The sequence below is a fragment of the Cololabis saira genome, chromosome 9, assembly GCF_033807715.1.
Source record: "Cololabis saira isolate AMF1-May2022 chromosome 9, fColSai1.1, whole genome shotgun sequence".
Classification (NCBI taxonomy): domain Eukaryota; kingdom Metazoa; phylum Chordata; class Actinopteri; order Beloniformes; family Belonidae; genus Cololabis; species Cololabis saira.
Window position 1 is genome coordinate 47856878 of NC_084595.1, and position 17794 is coordinate 47874671.

Consider the following 17794-nt stretch of genomic DNA (forward strand, 5'->3'; position numbering starts at 1 on the left):
GACCATGGAGAAAATCATGAAAGCTGAGGTACCATTTAATTTTGAAATTTTATGTTTAGGATTACTACCGGACACTCTCAAGCGACCTGAAAACAAATACCTATACAGTATTTTATCACTAGCTTGCAAAAAAGCTATCACGAGGAACTGGTTGTCGAAGAATTCTCCAACAGTTGAAGATTGGATTAAAGTAGTTCAGTATATTTTTAAAATGGAGAAGCTAACTTTTTTTTTAAGACAGGAACGGAACAAGTTTGATAACCTCTGGGAAAACTGGATAAGCTTTATCACAACATCAAACTTGATTGATTGATTGATACATAATTAAAACGAAACCCCAGTTCCTAACTCCACTCAGTTCAGTTCATATGTTTGTTTTCTATTTTTCTTAATTGTCCTTCTTTTCCTTTTTTTTTTAATAAGAGCCATACTTGGATGCAATATTCTACTGTTTTACAATTTTATTTTGTTTTATTATTGTCAGTACAGTTATTGACCAAGGGTTTTGTTCACAAATGTATATGAAGGCCAAACAGTTTACATGAGGTATATATATATATATATATATATATTGACTCTGTATCTATTGTTGTTGACCGATAACTGGTGCTGATGGTGTACCAAAGAAACAAAGAAAAAATTATTTTACTTTACTTTATTTATTTATTTATTTTTTCTGAAGGGGAGTATTCACTATTTTAAGGTGACTCATCTGAATGTTCGAGAGACGGATGTGAAGGTCCCTTTTTTGCTGTCCCTTTATAGATGCATGTTCTTTTTGATCTCTTCTTGATTTCTCTACTTACTTGATATTAATCTTGGATTGACTGTACATTGGACTTTGGTTGATAATTTGTTTTACTTACTCATTGGTTGATTTATTTATTTGAATTTTTTTTTCTTTTTTATGAAAATATTGAGACTGCGATTATGTATATCCTGTAAGGCTGACTTTATTTCTTTAATAAAAAGTTTAATAACAAAAAAAAAAAAAAACTATGTTGAGGCGTCCCAAGATGATAGAAAATTATATATCTTCGTCCGACGTGTACTTTCTGCCTGTAGAAACATTTTTTTTCTTATTTTGTACACGTTAACTAAAAAAATAGCATGGATTCAATGCAACTAGGAACTTTCTACTTTACACCTGTCTCTTTCTGGAAGCCTTTAACAACAAAATAAATAAAAAAAGAGAACATAAAATTTAGGGAAGGCCAAACATTTAGGTCAAGTTTTCTTAGTAGCATCTTATTCTACAGTAAATACTGAGACCAAGTTTTTACTGTCTTTTTGTTATTATTTCATAAGGTTAAGATCAATCAAATCAAACTTCATTTATATAGCGCTTTTCATGCATAAAAATGCAACACAAAGTGCTTTACATAAGACGTTAAACAAACATAAAACTTATTAATGCCCCTGCCCCCAACCCCCAATAATGCTACACAAAACTCTTCCAAGCAGAGGTCAGATGGAAGTGTGACATCCAGACCAAGAATCTTTTATGTGATTGATAAAATGATCCTATTATACTTAGTATAATATTATTACTATACAGTAACATATATTTTCAGCTTATTCATGACTCATGGGAAATAGAGATCCATAACGCCTGAAACTTAAAAATCGTGCATTTGGACATTACGTGTTACTACAATCTTTTTTGCACTTAAATTTTTCACAATTTTTTTTATTACGAGTGCTTCATCACAGAGTTTATTTATTAGAATTATATTTGTTGGGGACACGTTGAAGGCATGTTTACTTTCCCATGACTTCAGCAGCACACCCTGGGTGGGGTTGGTGAAAGGATCTTTCTGTGTGGAGTTTGCATGTTCTCCCCGTGTTCCCTTGGGTAGCTAATGTGAGCTACCCTCACAAAAACATGGACCAGTCCTGGGCTCTACTGCCCCCTCTGGTTCTACTGCCCCCTCTGGTTCTACTGCCCCCTCTGGTTCTACTGCCCCCCCTGGCTCTACTGCCCCCTCTGGCTCTACTGCCCCCTCTGGCCAGTCCTGGTTCTACTAGCCCCTCTGGTTCTACTAGCCCCTCTGGCTCTACTGCCCCCTCTGGCCAGTCCTGGTTCTACTAGCCCCTCTGGTTCTACTAGCCCCTCTGGCTCTACTGCCCCCTCTGGCCAGTCCTGGTTCTACTAGCCCCTCTGGTTCTACTGCCCCCTCTGGCCAGCCGGGGACAGATGGGGTAGGAGGATCTGGCTGGAATGGAGGGAATGTGCATGACGTCACAGATGCGACTTCACAGCGGGTTTCGTCCACTGAGTGTCAGAAAGACTGAGTGTCAGAAAGACTGAGTGTCAGCGTAAACTTTCAGTTTGAGCAACTGGAAAACATCTAAAATGGGAAAGAGCTGTTGTGCGATCGACTGAACTCATAGATTTAGCAAGAAATCTGAGTTATCGTTTTACAGACTGCTGAAAAATAATTTAAGAAACAAGAAGCAATTCACAGAAACGACTGGATTCCAGGCACCGAAACGTGGATTTGTGGTTCCCATTTAGTATCAGGTAATGTTGGATTTTTGGGTAGCTAACGTTAAACGGTCAAATCATAAAGTTCGGTGTCCTCATCACTTTAAATTCTACAACAAATCCTGCCTTGAAGTCAGACCAAGCTCAAGACTTTTGTAAGCCTTCAAGCTTTGCTTCGTGTATTTCCCCGGTGTAGAAATTAAGTCCTCCCGCTGCTGCTTCCACCTGCCTGTGTGGATGTCTGCTGTGCTGCTGACGTCCCCGACCCCCCAGTCTGGCCTCCAGCAGGAGGGTCCCCCCTTATGAGCCAGGTCCTGGTCCAGGTTTCTCCCCTCCTAAAGGGGAGTTTTTACCTGCCATTGTTTATGTAATAATTGCTCGGGGGTTCATGTTCTGGGTCTCTGGAAAGTACCTAGAGACAACTTTTGTTGTATTAGACGCTATATAAATAAAATTGAATAGAAGTACATATAAATATCAGGAAACTGGATTTGTGGCCAAATATGAATGTCCATGGACCACTGGTTCTTGGGGTAACTGTACCAAATATTAATGCCATGGACCACTGGTTCTTGGTAACTGTACCAAATATTAATGTCCATGGACCACTGGTTCTTGGGGTAACTGTACCAAATATTAATGTCCATGGACCACTGGTTCTTGGTAACTGTACCAAATATTAATGTCCATGGACCACTGGTTCTTGGTAACTGTACCAAATATTAATGTCCATGGACCACTGGTTCTTGGTAACTGTACCAAATATTAATGTCCATGGACCACTGGTTCTTGGTAACTGTACCAAATATTAATGTCCATGGACCACTGGTTCTTGGTAACTGTACCAAATATTAATGTCCATGGACCACTGGTTCTTGGTAACTGTACCAAATATTAATGTCCATGGACCACTGGTTCTTGGTAACTGTACCAAATATTAATGTCCATGGACCACTGGTTCTTGGGGTAACTGTACCAAATATTAATGTCCATGGACCACTGGTTCTTGGGGTAACTGTACCAAATATTAATGTCGATGGACCACTGGTTCTTGGGGTAACTGTACGGGTCACTGTCAAGTCCAACTGCCTTAATTTAAGCCGATAATCGGCTGTTATCCCGTCTTCTCCACTAGTTGCAGCTGTTTTTGCCAGTTGGATGTTTTGCCACTCGAGTAAGGGGGCTGGTCCAGTGGGGAAGTGACGTCAATGCAGACCCTCTATAACGGGATCCTTCCACGCGCTAAGTCCGGCCGGAGAAACCCCACCCTGTCTGGTGAAAAGAAGCTGCTCACTACTAAAGTAAGACCTGAGCTCAGTGCAGGAACTCCTGGGGTTGAGCAACGCCCAGGACTTACTGACTGGTAAGAGCACTAGGTGGTAAAAAAAAATCAGGGGATAAAAATATCTATATCCAAAAAAGAATGAGTTGTTGGCATGCTCTGTATAAGCTGGGGTTATGGTGGTTTTTGATAGCGCTGTATGACTGTTTGCAAACCTGTTGCCTACTTACATGGTCTGCCTTTGTGATAAATTAAAACAAAGCATTTAACCTAAGAAGCTTAAAGGAGCATGAGGCAGGGTTGAGGCAGGATTTATGAAAAAAATTTGTATACGTTTTAAGTTTTCTAGTAATAATGTCAGATGAAGCGTTCCAAACCAAAAAGAATGAGCCCTCTAGCGTATCTCTCCGTTGTCTTGAACAGGCTGTGTGCTGCAAAATGTGCTGCAATTGTGGGGCTGAATTTCCCGCGCTGTCCTGCGGATGTGACGTCAAAATGACGCTGCATGCGCGTTCTCCCCGTTCTCCCGTGCCTGCTTCGCTGTTGGCTGCAGTACCCCCGACGGCCGTCGTGGCGAAGGTGGCGCTAATGAGTCTCATTTCTTAAAAGGAGCCTCATGCTCCTTTAACCACAGTTAAAGAAGGCAAAAATGTGGTCATGGGTCAAACTTGTCACACACGCACACAATCAATTATATCCAATCTTAAAATGAATATTTTCAATTATTGTTGTTTTTTTGTATCATTTGCACTCCAACCTAGACTCCTTGAAAGCCAAATTTGCCATTCTTAATCATAACAACATGGTTTCACTCACTTTGATAACTTTCCCGGCTCCAATCTTAAGTCGCAGCAGCTTGTCTTTGTTCTGGTTGGAGTCAAACATCTGCAAAAATAGTCAATAGTATAATATAATGAACTGTATATCATCGTGTTATAATAATAATAATAATAATAATAATAATAATAATTCACATGAAGAAATGTTCCTGAAATGTATTTGAATAAGGACGCGATTGTGAGACCTTTCCGACGGCGTGATTCTGCAGCAGCCAGCCCGTATACACCAACTCCAGAGAGTCTCCAACATCCACAGCTTGGCCCTCACCGAGAACCAGATCTTGAATCACAACAGCATCTAAGGAGGTTGTGCTGTTTGCTTTAGCCAAGCAGACCTAAAGGCAAAAGAAAACTGGCCCTCATTCATTTAGAAAAACACAAACAATAATTAATTAATTAACCCCTCCTTGAACCGCCACCTTAGGAGGGGTTTGTGTGCCTGAGTGATCCTAGGAGCTATGTTGTCGGGGGCACTTATGCCCCTGGTAGGGTCTCCCATGGCAAACAGGTCCTGGGTGACGGGCCAGAGTAAGAGCGGTTCACAAGCTTGTCATGAAGAAGAAAAAACAAAGGACAGTTACATCGCCCGGATTGGCCTCACCGGGGCCCCTCCCTGGAGCCAGGCCTGGGGTTGGGGCCCCTCCCTGGAGGCAGCGCCTGGTGGCCGGGTCTTTTGCCTGTGGTTAGCTCCTTGAAAGGGGCTGGACCCTCCACTACTCTGGAGTTGCCCAGGGTGAGAGGCGGCGGGCTGGGGTGGGCTTGGTTATAGCCCCCCAGCTCAGCCGCCATGTGTTGGAGTTCACCCCGGTGAAGGAGAGGGTCGCTTCCCTGCGCCTTCGGGTCGGGGAAAGGTCTCTCACTGTTGTTTGTGCCTACGGGCCGAGCAGCAGTGCGGAGTACCCGGCCTTCTTGGGGTCCCTGGGAGGAGTACTTGATAGTGCTCCAACTGGGGACTCCATTGTTCTACTGGGGGACTTCAACGCTCACGTGGGCAATGACAGTGATACCTGGAGAGGCGTGATTGGGAGGAACGGCCTCCCCGATCTGAACCCGAGCAGTGTTTTGTTGTTGGACTTCTGTGCTAGTCGCAGTTTATCCATAATGAACACCATGTTCAAGCATAAGAGTGTCCAACAGTGCACGTGGCACCAGGACACTCTAGGCCGGAGGTCAATGATCGACTTTGTTGTCGTTTCATCTGACCTTCGGCCGCATGTCTTGGACACTCGGGTGAAGAGAGGGGCTGAGCTGTCAACTGATCACCACCTGGTGGTGAGTTGGATGCGCTGGCGGAGGAGGAGGCTGGACAGACCGAGCAGACCCAAACGGATTGTGAGGGTCTGTTGGGAACATCTGGCCGAGCCCTCTGTCAGGGACATCTTCAACTCTCACCTCCGGGAGAGCTTCTCTCAGATCCCGGGGGAGGCGAGGGACATTGAGTCCGAGTGGACCATGTTCTCTGCCTCCATTGTCGACGCGGCGGTTCGAAGTTGTGGACGCAATCCTAGAACCCGGTGGTGGACACCGGAAGTACAGGATGCCGTCGGACTGAAGAAGGAGTCTTACCAGGCTATGTTAGCTTGTGGGACTCCTGACGCAGTAGATAGGTACCGGCAGGCCAAGCGAGCCGCAACTCGGGCGGTCCTGGAGGCAAAAACCCGGGTCTGGGAGGAGTTCGGGGAGGCCATGGAGGAAGACTTTCGGTCGGCCTCGAGGAAATTCTGGCGGACCGTTCGTCGCCTCAGAAGGGGGAAGCAGTAATACTTCGAGGATCTCCTCAACCCGACTGACATGCCTTCCACTGAGGAAGCAGAGAGTGGGGACTCTGGGGCGTGCTCATCCATGACCCAAGCTGAGGTCACTGAGGTGGTTCGTAAGCTCCTCAGTGGCACCGGGGGTGCGGTCGATGTACCGGACCGTCGTGGTGAAGAAGGAGCTGAGTCGAAAGGCGAAGCTCTCGATTTACCGGTCAATCTACGCACCTACCCTCACCTATGGTCAGGAACTTTGGGTAGTGACCGAAAGGACAAGATCGCGGATACAAGCGGCTGAGATGAGTTTCCTCCGCAGGGTGGCTGGACGCTCCCTTAGAGATGAGTTTCCTCCGCAGGGCGGCTGGACGCTCCCTTAGAGATGAGTTTCCTCCGCAGGGTGGCTGGACGCTCCCTTAGAGATGAGTTTCCTCCGCAGGGTGGCTGGACGCTCCCTTAGAGATGAGTTTCCTCCGCAGGGTGGCTGGACGCCCCCTTAGAGATAGGGTGAGGAGTTCGGTCACCCGGGAGGAGCTCGGAGTCGAGCCGCTACTCCTTCACATTGAGAGGAGTAAGCTGAGGTGGCTTGGACATCTGTACCGGATCCTCGTGGACGCCTCCCTAGGGAGGTGTTCCAGGCATGTCCCTCCTCCCTAGGGAGGTGTTCCAGGCATGTCCCTCCTCCCTAGGGAGGTGTTCCAGGCATGTCCCACCTCCCTAGGGAGGTGTTCCAGGCATGTCCCACCTCCCTAGGGAGGTGTTCCAGGCATGTCCAACCTCCCTAGGGAGGTGTTCCAGGCATGTCCCTCCTCCCTAGGGAGGTGTTCCAGGCATGTCCCTCCTCCCTAGGGAGGTGTTCCAGGCAGGTCCCTCCTCCCTAGGGAGGTGTTCCAGGCATGTCCCTCCTCCCTAGGGAGGTGTTCCAGGCACGTCCCTCCTCCCTAGGGGAGGTGTTCCAGGCACGTCCCTCCTCCCTAGGGAGGTGTTCCAGGCACGTCCCTCCTCCCTAGGGAGGAGTTCCAGGCATGTCCCTCCTCCCTAGGGATGTGTTCCAGGCATATCCCTCCGGGAGGAGACCCCGGGGAAGACCCAGGACACGCTGGAGAGACTATGTCCCTCGGCTGGCCTGGGAACGCCTCGGACTCCCCTCGGAAGAGCTGGAGGAAGAGCTGGAGGAAGAGCTGGAGGAAGAGCTGGAGGAAGAGCTGGAGGAAGAGCTGGAGGAAGAGATAGAGGAAGAGATGGAGGAAGAGATGGAGGAAGAGCAGGAGGAAGAGAAGGAGGAAGAGATGGAGGAGGAGCTGGAGGAAGAGCTGGAGGAAGAGCTGGAGGAAGAGATGGAGGAAGTGTCTGGGGTGAAGGAAGTCTGGGCATCTCTGTTGAGACTGCTGCCCCCACGACCCGGGAACGGATAAGCGGCGGACGATGGATGGACAAAGAATAATTAAAGCTGTAAGCAGTGATGAACGGGCCCTCACACCCTCGTGCACGTTCAGGCTGCAGTGGAAGCTTGTATGACTTGCATGTAGATTCTTCAGGCCTGGACATTTAGGGGATGATACCAGCCACGAGTCTTTATGTCAAACCATTCAAAAGTTATGGCAGAAAGTAGGAACTATCCAATATGGACCAATCAGATGAAGGAGGGGCGCGCTCTTTGGCGTCTATCGTCGCCACGGTAACGCTTTTGACTGAGAAAAGTAATGCGTGTTGTCGCAGGATGGAGACGCTAATTTTGATGTATAACACACCTGGGTGTACGTTACGGTTCGGGCCGCATTAACTGCCGAAGGAATGGCATAAATTGCGCCAAAATTACACGATTAATTCAAAATGGACGAGTTCCTGTTGGGTTTCGGCCATGGCGCCAAGAGACATTTCTTTAAGTTGCGACATGATACAGGTGTGTACCGATTTTGGTGCATGTACGTCAAACCATATTGTGGGGCTTGAGGCACAAAGTTTTCTAGGGGGCGCTGTTGAGCCATTTTGCCACGCCCATTAATGCAAACCATTAAATATCAAATTTTTTGCCAGGTGCAAAATTTGGTGACTTTTGGGGCACGTTTAGGGGGAGAAAAGGCCCTCCTTTCGTCGTAAGAAAAACGAGGATAAAAAAAGAAAAAAAAAAAAAAACCCTACAGATATAATAGGGCCTTCGCGCTGCAAGTGCGAAGGCCCTAATTAACGTGCACGTAGGTATATAACTTTTCAGCAAATACAAGCCTACAGTTTGCTTACTTGCTCAAAACTCAGAATGACAGAGTGTTCTCCTGTAATGCTAATAATGTAATGCTCCTGTAATGCTCACCTCTTTGCAAAAGTCTGATGCCATTTTATCCGTCTGAAACATCAGGGACCAGTTCTGCCTCTGGTCGTCATAAAAAGTACAGTAATTGTTTGGCTGGACCTACAACAGAGGAAATATAATTAAATTCAATCTTGAGAGCTTGTAAACATGACCACACCTGGTTCAGTGCCAAGTGTGACATTTCAGATAGTCTGGTTATGCATCCGTCACTATACCAACCGTGAGAATAAATCCAACATGAATCTTGGCAGCTGTCACTTGTTTCTGTTGGCTCATGTACAGAAGCAGTTTATACTGCAGAAAAAAACAAATACAATTATCTCTCTCTCTCTCTCTCTTTATGATAAACAACTGTCACACCAATAATCTCAACCAAGTAATAAGGTTGCAGTGTTCCAACCTCGTTGGTTTTGTTGCTGCCCAGCACCGCCGCGCCCAGCTTCCCCTGCTTCACATACTGCCCGTCAACGCTGCGGGAAACACGGCGGGAGGAAAACTTTTCAAGATTTTAAAGCTTCCACTTCTTCTCCCACAATTCCTGTCAACTTTTTGTTTTATTTTTATTTATTTAGAATAGTACGGAAGAGTATTAAGGCCAGGCAGAATAAAAATAAAAATAATATTTTAGAGGAGGAACATTTTTTTTCATCATGCACTTCGAGAAAAACGTTGAAATGTCGAGAAAAAAGTCGAAATGTCGAGATTAATGTTGAAGTACAATTTCGAGAAAAAAGTCTAAATGTATTTTAAATTTATTCTCGAAATTCTGACTTTATTCACGAAATTTCAACTTTATTCTTGAAATTGTATTTCAACATTAATCTCGACATTTCAACTTTTTTCTCGACATTTCGACTTTTTTCTCGAAGTGCACAAATAAAAAAAAAATCTTCCCCTCTCAAATTTTTTTTCTCCTGCATGTCCCTAATACTCTTCTGTAGAATAGGGACAGCGCATATTAATAAACATTTAAATAAGTACATACATAAATGTAAATATGCCAGATATAGCCATCAGGCTCATTTTCATCTGAAGTCCCTTGTCAGGTTGAAACAGAATAAAACAAGAAGTCACAATTACAAATGCACAATACATATAACAGAGCAGAGTAGTCCACCTGACCTGGAACTTACTCTACACAGTAACACACCTATATTAGGATTGGGCAATATATCGAGATTTTAATATATATCGATATATTTTTAAACGCGATATGGTACGAGACAATATCGTTTATATCGATTTAAATTTTTTTTTTTACGATTTTGATATAGCTTATTTTGTGACAAATTGACTTGAATGTTTTATTTGAGATTTGCACAAATGTTTTGTTATTTGCACAACTGTCAACCTCAGTGGAAAAGTCTGCCTGTTACTGTCTACATTGTATTAATTGCACAGTGTATTTTAATTTAATTGTTATGCAGGAAAGGGATTTGTTTTATTTTATTCAAGAAGCATTTTTATTCTATATATGCAGGCAGTTTATTTTTATTTCATTTGTTTTATACATTTTGATATTGTGCAGACCTCTGTTAATAAAGGAACCTGTGTGACATTTGGCACGAGGCTTTGTATTAAAACTGACTGTTTTTTTAAGGGTTTGCCTCAGAAAAAAATGAAGCTAACAGAGATGCTATGCTATAATGCTTTGGGGGAAACTCCAATTATGGCACAGAAAGAACATCGATATATATCGAGTATCGCCATTCAGCTAGAAAATATCGAGATATGACTTTTGGTCCATATCGCCCAGCCCTAACTTATATACATAAAATCAAATATACATAAAATGTTATAAATGATGGCTAAAAACTAATTTTAAAAGGACTTTAAAGTCATGAGAAGAAAAAAACAGATGAAGAATAGAATAGAAGTAGTAGGTGTCTTAACTCACTATTTGTAGGCTTGAACTGCTGAGGCGAACAACACTGCCGGGGTTTCAGGTGGCGGGGATGCTTTCTGACCGGCAGGCCCTGCAGATAAAAACACTGGTCACGCTTCCCCGTCACAGCTCCGTGTGAAGCCACTCGTGTCTCCACTCACCTGGACCCGAGCCCTTCTTGGGCTGTTTGGGGGCCGTGTACTGGAACGACTCGTTGCCCTGGCTCGCTGCGTGGTCCAGGCCAAACAGGGAGGCCAACTTGGCTCTGGAAGGAAAAGTCAGAAAACATGTACAACTGTTTTACTCCAGCTGGTGCTTATTCTCTAAAAATAAAATCCAGTTTCAGGTAGGGCTGGGCGATATGGACCAAAAGTCATATCTCGATATTTTCTAGCTGAATGGCGATACTCGATATATATTGATATTTATTCTGTGCCATAATTGGAGTTTCCCCCAAAGCATTATAGCATAGCATCTCTGTTAGCATCTCTGTTAGCTTCATTTTTTTCTGAGGCAAACCCTTAAAAAAACAGTCAGTTTTAATACAAAGCCTCGTACCTTTATTAACAGAGGTCTGCACAATATCAACATGTATAAAACAAATGAAATAAAAATAAACTGCCTGCATATATAGAATAAAAATGCTTCTTGAATAAAATAAGACAAATATCCCTTTCCTGCATAACAATTAAATTAAAATACACTGTGTAATTAATACAATGTAGACAGTAACAGGCAGACTTTTCCACTGAGGTTGACAGTTGTGCAAATAACAAAACATTTGTTCAAATCTCAAATAAAACATTCAAGTCAATTTGTCACGAAATAAGCTATATCAAAATCATTAAAAAAAAATGTAAAAAAAAATATTTTTTTTTTTCTAATCGATATAAACGATATTGTCTCGTACCATATTGCGTTTGAAAATATATCGATATATATTAAAATCTCGATATATCGCCCAGCCCTAGTTTCAGGTGTCACTTTTTTTTTGTTATTAAACTTTTTATTAAAGAATTAAAGTCAGCCATACAGGATTTACATCATCGCAGTATCAATATTGCATTGTTTTTCATAAAAAAAATAAATAAATAAATCAACCAATGAATAAGTAAAACAAATCATCAACCAAAATCCGATGTACAGTCAATCCAAGACTAATACCAAGCAAATAAATAATCAAGAAGAAATCAAAAAGAAGATGCATCTGTAAGGGGACGGCAAAACAGGGACCTTCACATCCGTCTCTCCAACATTCAGAGTCGCCGCCTTAAAATAGTGAATACCCCCCTCCAGAAAAAATAAAGAAAGAAAGTAAAGTAAAATACATTTTTCTTTGTTTCTTTGGTACACCATCAGCACCATTTATCGGTCAACAACAATAGCTACAGTCAATATATACATTTACCTCATGTAAAATGTTTGGCCTTCAGGTGTCACTTTTTAATCACTGCATCTACTAAAGTAGTTGTTCCTACTGAGAAGACAGAAATAACCTCATACATGCCCCTTCACCAAAGAAACCGCAGACGTCACTGTAGTTACAGATAACTACATTATGATCACTATCTCTACGTAAGGTTAGAATAAACCGATGTTCAAATCAGCGTTCAGCTATTTCACTTCATTTGTTTTCTGCATTAACCTATGAAGCATTTAGCCTGCTATATACAACCATTATGTCATTATTGTCATTAAATTCCTCGACACTGCTGTAAAGGTTGGGTTGGTTTTGTGAAAATGGAATGAATGAAAAGAGAAAAAACTGTGCAAATAACAAAACATTTGTGCAAATCTCAAATAAAATATTCAAGTCAATTTGTCACAAAATAAGCTATATCAAAATCATGAAAAAAAAAAAAAAAAAAACATTTTTAAATCGATATAAACGATATTGTCTCGTACCATATTGCGTTTGAAAATATATCGATATATATTCAATTCAATTCAATTCAATTCAATTTTATTTATATAGCGTCTAATACAACAGATGTTGTCTCTAGACAACATATTAAAATCTCGATATATCGCCCAGCCCTATGTGAAAGTGTGACATGTTCAGGTGTGTTTCTCGCAGCGGCTCCACAGATACGGTTCAACATCCACACCCATAACAAACCTGTTTTAGTAGAAATACGACTGGATCCATGAGCACCGTGTGCGTTTCTCTCCCACCTCTGGGGTTTGAGAAAAGTGCAGCCCCGGCCGGAAAATATTATGCATGATATAATTAAGCTTGTATTAAAATGTGATTGTGTTCACTAGTTTTTCTTATGGTGCACCAGACAAACGAACACGTGGATCTTTCAGGACATAACTATGGAAAAGTGAAATATCTGATCCTTACATTTGAAAAAACCCAGACAGCAAAATATTAGATGATACTAGATACTACGAAAATGTATTTGGTCATAATTTGTGATCTTATCACAAGAACTGCTAATCTTTTCTTTCTTTCTTAATTAGGCAGTGGATAAAGCCACGACACAGCAGCGTTTAACTGACCCCTGGAACTCCTTCCACTGGTATCCACACGTATCTCCCAGGAAAGACATGTAGAAAGCCTTGATGCCGTCATATCCAAACGTTAGCACCAGAGACCAGACTTCCAGCCCGTCTGCAAACCAGTCCTAATCCTTCTACCGTCTGATCCCGCTCTTCCCTCCAGGGCTGGGTCTCGTGTCCCCCCGTGCTGTCGCACCACCGTGGCAGATTTAACAGCATACCAGAAGAAAAGCACTCTGGGTTCAGTCCTCGGTCTCGGCCAAGCAGAAAAGCACTAGTAGACGCTTTCTCCTGTGCTCCTCTAACAAGCAGCATGTGAGAGGAATTAGCTGCAGCAAAAAAGAGAAAAAACCCTCCTGCCCTCCTGAAGACCACGAGGTCGTCCCACACAGAGCTGCCATCGTACGAGCAACACGCAGACGCTCCAGCAGCTCGTGGGCCAGAATGGACTCACATCTTTACTAATAAATTACTAGTAGATGTTAGGCCTGTGTTGAAAAAATTGATTTCCAAATTCTAAATCGATTCTCATATTAATTCCTAAAAATCGATTCATATGTCTAAAGATCGATTTTTACTTTTTTTTTTTATTTATTTATTTATTTATGTATTTTGTTTTTTTTTTCATCATTACATTACAACTTTTGGTTATTTTTTTGTTTATCCCCAAAAAAGAAATGTTTTGTTGGACACAAGAATAACTGGTGCCATGTTTTCGCCTTTAAATAAAGGTATGAAACATTAAAGTGTTAGGTTATAATTGCATAAATTGTCTATATTTCATTACTTTATATACTGTCTTGGGGTTACAGTTGCAAAAAATGCTAAAATAGACCGAAAATGGAACAAATAAAAATGGAATGTGGGAAAAAATAAAACTGATTTCCTCCGTCTCTGTTTCCTCCCTGGATCTGTTTAGTAATTCCTACCACGATGTTTCTGAAAGCAGTTCTATCAGCATTCTGGGAGCTTTGGTCCTTACAGCATCATTAGCTGCAATACTTGCTGTTGAATCTCAATATAATACTAGTATTAATATGTTGCAGAACTACAGTCATATCATTCATGCAACAGCTCAAAAAACAGTTTTAATAACACTAACCCAAATCAATATCGGAATCGAATCGATTCTTGACATTTGAATGGATCCCCAGCCCTAGTAGATGTTATACAGCAGAGTGCCCAGGGATATTAATAGAAATCAAGTCTGATTACAGCAGACAGCTTTTCTGTTAAGAAAAGGTTAGAAAGGTTAGAAACTGCCACCAATTTTAATTTTCATTGTTTGCTGACTACAATTAATCTTTGAATCCCAGTGGTCTTGAACCCTGGTCCTGGAGATCTTGTGTCCTGCAGGTTTTAGATGTTTCCCTGCTGCAGCACCGTGATACGAGGAGCCGTGTCACTACAGAGATGTGAGGACCGTTAATGAGAATCAGGTGTGCTGAGGCCGGGAAACATCCCAAACATGCGGAGCAGCAGATCTAGAGGAGCAGCAGATCTAGAGGAGCAGCAGATCTAGAGGAGCAGGAAATCTAGAGGAGCAGCAGATCTAGAGGAGCAGGAGATCTAGAGGAGCAGGAGATCTAGATCTAGAGGAGCAGCAGATCTAGAGGAGCAGCAGATCTAGAGGAGCAGCAGATCTAGAGGAGCAGGAGATCTAGATCTAGAGGAGCAGCAGATCTAAAGGAGCAGGAGATCTAGATCTAGAGGAGCAGCAGATCTAGAGGAGCAGCAGATCTAGAGGAGCAGCAGATCTAGAGGAGCAGCAGATCTAGAGGAGCAGCAGATCTAAAGGAGCAGCAGATCTAAAGGAGCAGCAGATCTAAAGGAGCAGGAGATCTAAAGGAGCAGGAGATCTAGATCTAGAGGAGCAGGAGATCTAGATCTAGAGGAGCAGCAGATCTAAAGGAGCAGGAGATCTAGATCTAGAGGAGCAGCAGATCTAGAGGAGCAGCAGATCTAGACCCCGTCCACACGTAGCCGGATATCTGCGGATATCTGCTAAACCGGAGATATTTTCCTACGTTTTGACCTGTCATCCACATGAAAACGCAAATAAACGAAGGTTTAAAAAAACTCCGGGCAAAGTGAAGATTTTTGAAAACTCTGTTTATGTAGATGCGTGTAGACACACACAACCAGAGTTTTGCGTTTTCGAACGTCACATTATGCGCCAAAACAACAACAAATCTGCTCTGACGTGCGCCTTTTGTTTACTACAGAACTACAGATGATCCAGCATCTGTTCTCCAAGCTATTAAATAAATGGTCTCTGGTCTTGACCACCGCTTACTGCGTTACACCGACACAGAGCTACGCCGTAGGGTACGCGGCGACGCACGCCGTGCGCCTGCCGGGGAAGCGGAGCCGCGGAGGTGCAGCTTCCCCGGGAGCCGCAGATTATCTACAGGTTTGAAATGCTTATGAATGTGGTCGAAAACGCAGATCTTCGGTTACGTGTGGAAGGGGTTTTTTTTTTTAAATGATGTAATGTGGATGCAAATTTTTTTATAAACGGAGGGGGGAAATATTCGGTTTTAAAAATACCCGGCTACGTGTGGACGGGGCCCTACAGGAGCAGCAGATCTAGAGGAGCAGCAGATCTAGAGGAGCAGCAGATCTAGAGGAGCAGCAGATCTAGAGGAGCAGCAGATCTAGAGGAGCAGGGGTGGAGACCACTGGACTATACAGGACTGTCTCAGAAAATTTGAATATTGTGATAAAGTCCTTTATTTTCTGTAATGCAATTAAAAAAACTAAAATGACATACATTCTGGATTCATTACCAATCAACTGAAATATTGCAAACCTTTTATTATTTTAATATTGCTGATCATGGTTTACAGTTTAAGAAAACTCAAATATCCTATCTCAAAACATTAGAATATTCTGGGAAACTGTAAACCATGAACAGCAATATTAAAATAATAAAAGGCTTGCAATATTTCAGTTGATTTGTAATGAATCCAGAATGTATGACATTTTTGTATTTTTAATTGCATTACAGAAAATAAAAGAACTTTATCACAATATTCTAATTTTCTGAGACAGTCCTGTATTATGAACCTAGTAGTTAAAACATGAAAAAAAAAAAAAGCAAAGTAACAGGGTCTTGAGGACACATTCATGAACATTACCTCCCTTTTTCTTTTTAAATTCTTCTCACAACAATAAGTTTGCAGTTTCTAACCCTGACATGACAAAAAGCGTCTTATCAAAAACGACGTCATGATTCAATTGTTTTATCTGGGTTTTATCTATAAACTCTCTTCAAATACTAATTATGCATTTTAACGACGGAGAGCTCCACTTCAAACTAGAGAGTTTATAAATGAAGAATCATTTATTAATAGGCACAAAGATCGTTTTTGTTTGTTTGTTTTGTTTCTTTCTTTTTTTTTTTTTTTTTTAAAGGGACGTAAAAAAAGAAGTCAACTATGTGTGAAAACGTGCTAAATGGAAAATATGGGTCTGAATTAAAGTTCCCGCTCTGAAATGTTAGGCTGGGCATTACATCTTTTTTTTTTTTTAATATGTTAAATAAAAATGATGTTATTATATAACAAATATGATGTGATTTAAATGTAGGTTTATTCCACAATCCAAGGAAGTTAACCTTGGCTAGACGCTCTAAAATAGTTAGCTGGCAGGGCTAATAACCCTCCTCAGTTTGGTGAATAAAAGACAAACTTACCCTCCAGAGGGGGACAAGAAGTCCCCGTCCTCATCGTCCCCACCAAACATATTTTAAGTCTCAATCTGTCATTTATCAGATAAAACAAACACCCAGATCAGATAGCTTGTTTGCAGCAGGTCCGGTACTTCCTCTTCCTGGTGAATCAGCTGACTCTCCACCTGATCGATCGCTCACTTCCTGCTCTGACCACTGGGGGGCGCCAAAGGGCCAGTGCAGGAGCATAGTCATGTCTCTTCCTCCTCCTTCCATGGAGCTGCTGCGATACGTCAACGTCGCCGCCATATTAGTCTAGACGGATTTCAGAAAAAAGGCCTTTTATAAGAAGTAAGGAGCATTTATGGGTACAAGTCAGGAACCGGCCTACCTTACATATTTCAAGGGTGCTGAGTCCAAAAAAACCGGTACCCGAGTGAAATTTTGAGTTTTTGACCTTCTAATTTGCATATTAAAATGGCCGCCAAATTGCCCATCTTGCACAGTTATTGGACCATTTCCTCCTATTTTTGTTGTAAGTAGGCAATCAAGATGAGGAAATTAAGTTTCTAGATCGATAGTCAAGGGTCAAACAAGGATATAGTGGAGGCTCAGTGCCTTCTTTATGTATATATATATGCAAAATACCAACTTTTAAGGTGAAATTAAGCATTATTTGTGTCATTTTTTAAGGCCGACATAAATATTAAATAAAAGTTACTCTGAAATTTTCCCTGTTGATATGACATATGATGTACACCATATTATATGATAACAAAGAAAAAAATCCATTGCAAGTTTTTTTTTTTTTTTGCAAATTAAGCATTTGTTCTCTAAATTCTCTAAAAACCCAGGTAAATAGGGAAAAATATTCAAAAAGAGACCACCATGAAACGTACCAAGTTGAATATTTAGATCGGTACATAGCATGGTCAGTCCCATCGCTGAGGACCCTTTGCCTGAGGTGAATTAACAGCAAAGAGGATCGTAACAGTTTCACACGCTTTGGTACCTATAGCCACCTCCAACCACCTGCAGCCACCTATAGCAACCTGCAGCC

General features: G+C 42.2%; 1 protein-coding gene across 2 annotated transcripts in view; it reads right to left on the reverse strand.

The window, feature by feature from the left end:
• Positions 1 to 16902, reverse strand: part of fkbp15b (FKBP prolyl isomerase family member 15b) — a 61988-nt gene extending 45086 nt beyond the window's left edge. The window contains exons 1-8 of one of the 2 annotated variants that reach the window (XM_061729701.1): positions 16759 to 16902; positions 10718 to 10821; positions 10569 to 10647; positions 9072 to 9141; positions 8891 to 8965; positions 8672 to 8770; positions 4795 to 4944; positions 4587 to 4655 (exon numbers count right to left, since the gene is read on the reverse strand). In XM_061729701.1, the coding sequence (XP_061585685.1) occupies positions 4587 to 4655; positions 4795 to 4944; positions 8672 to 8770; positions 8891 to 8965; positions 9072 to 9141; positions 10569 to 10647; positions 10718 to 10821; positions 16759 to 16808 (696 nt within the window). In that variant the 5' untranslated portion in view covers positions 16809 to 16902. Of the gene's footprint in view, positions 1 to 4586; positions 4656 to 4794; positions 4945 to 8671; positions 8771 to 8890; positions 8966 to 9071; positions 9142 to 10568; positions 10648 to 10717; positions 10822 to 13061; positions 13278 to 16758 lie in introns of those variants that run through there. The other variant, XM_061729702.1, reaches the window with a different exon arrangement.
• Positions 16903 to 17794: the final 892 nt, after the last annotated feature.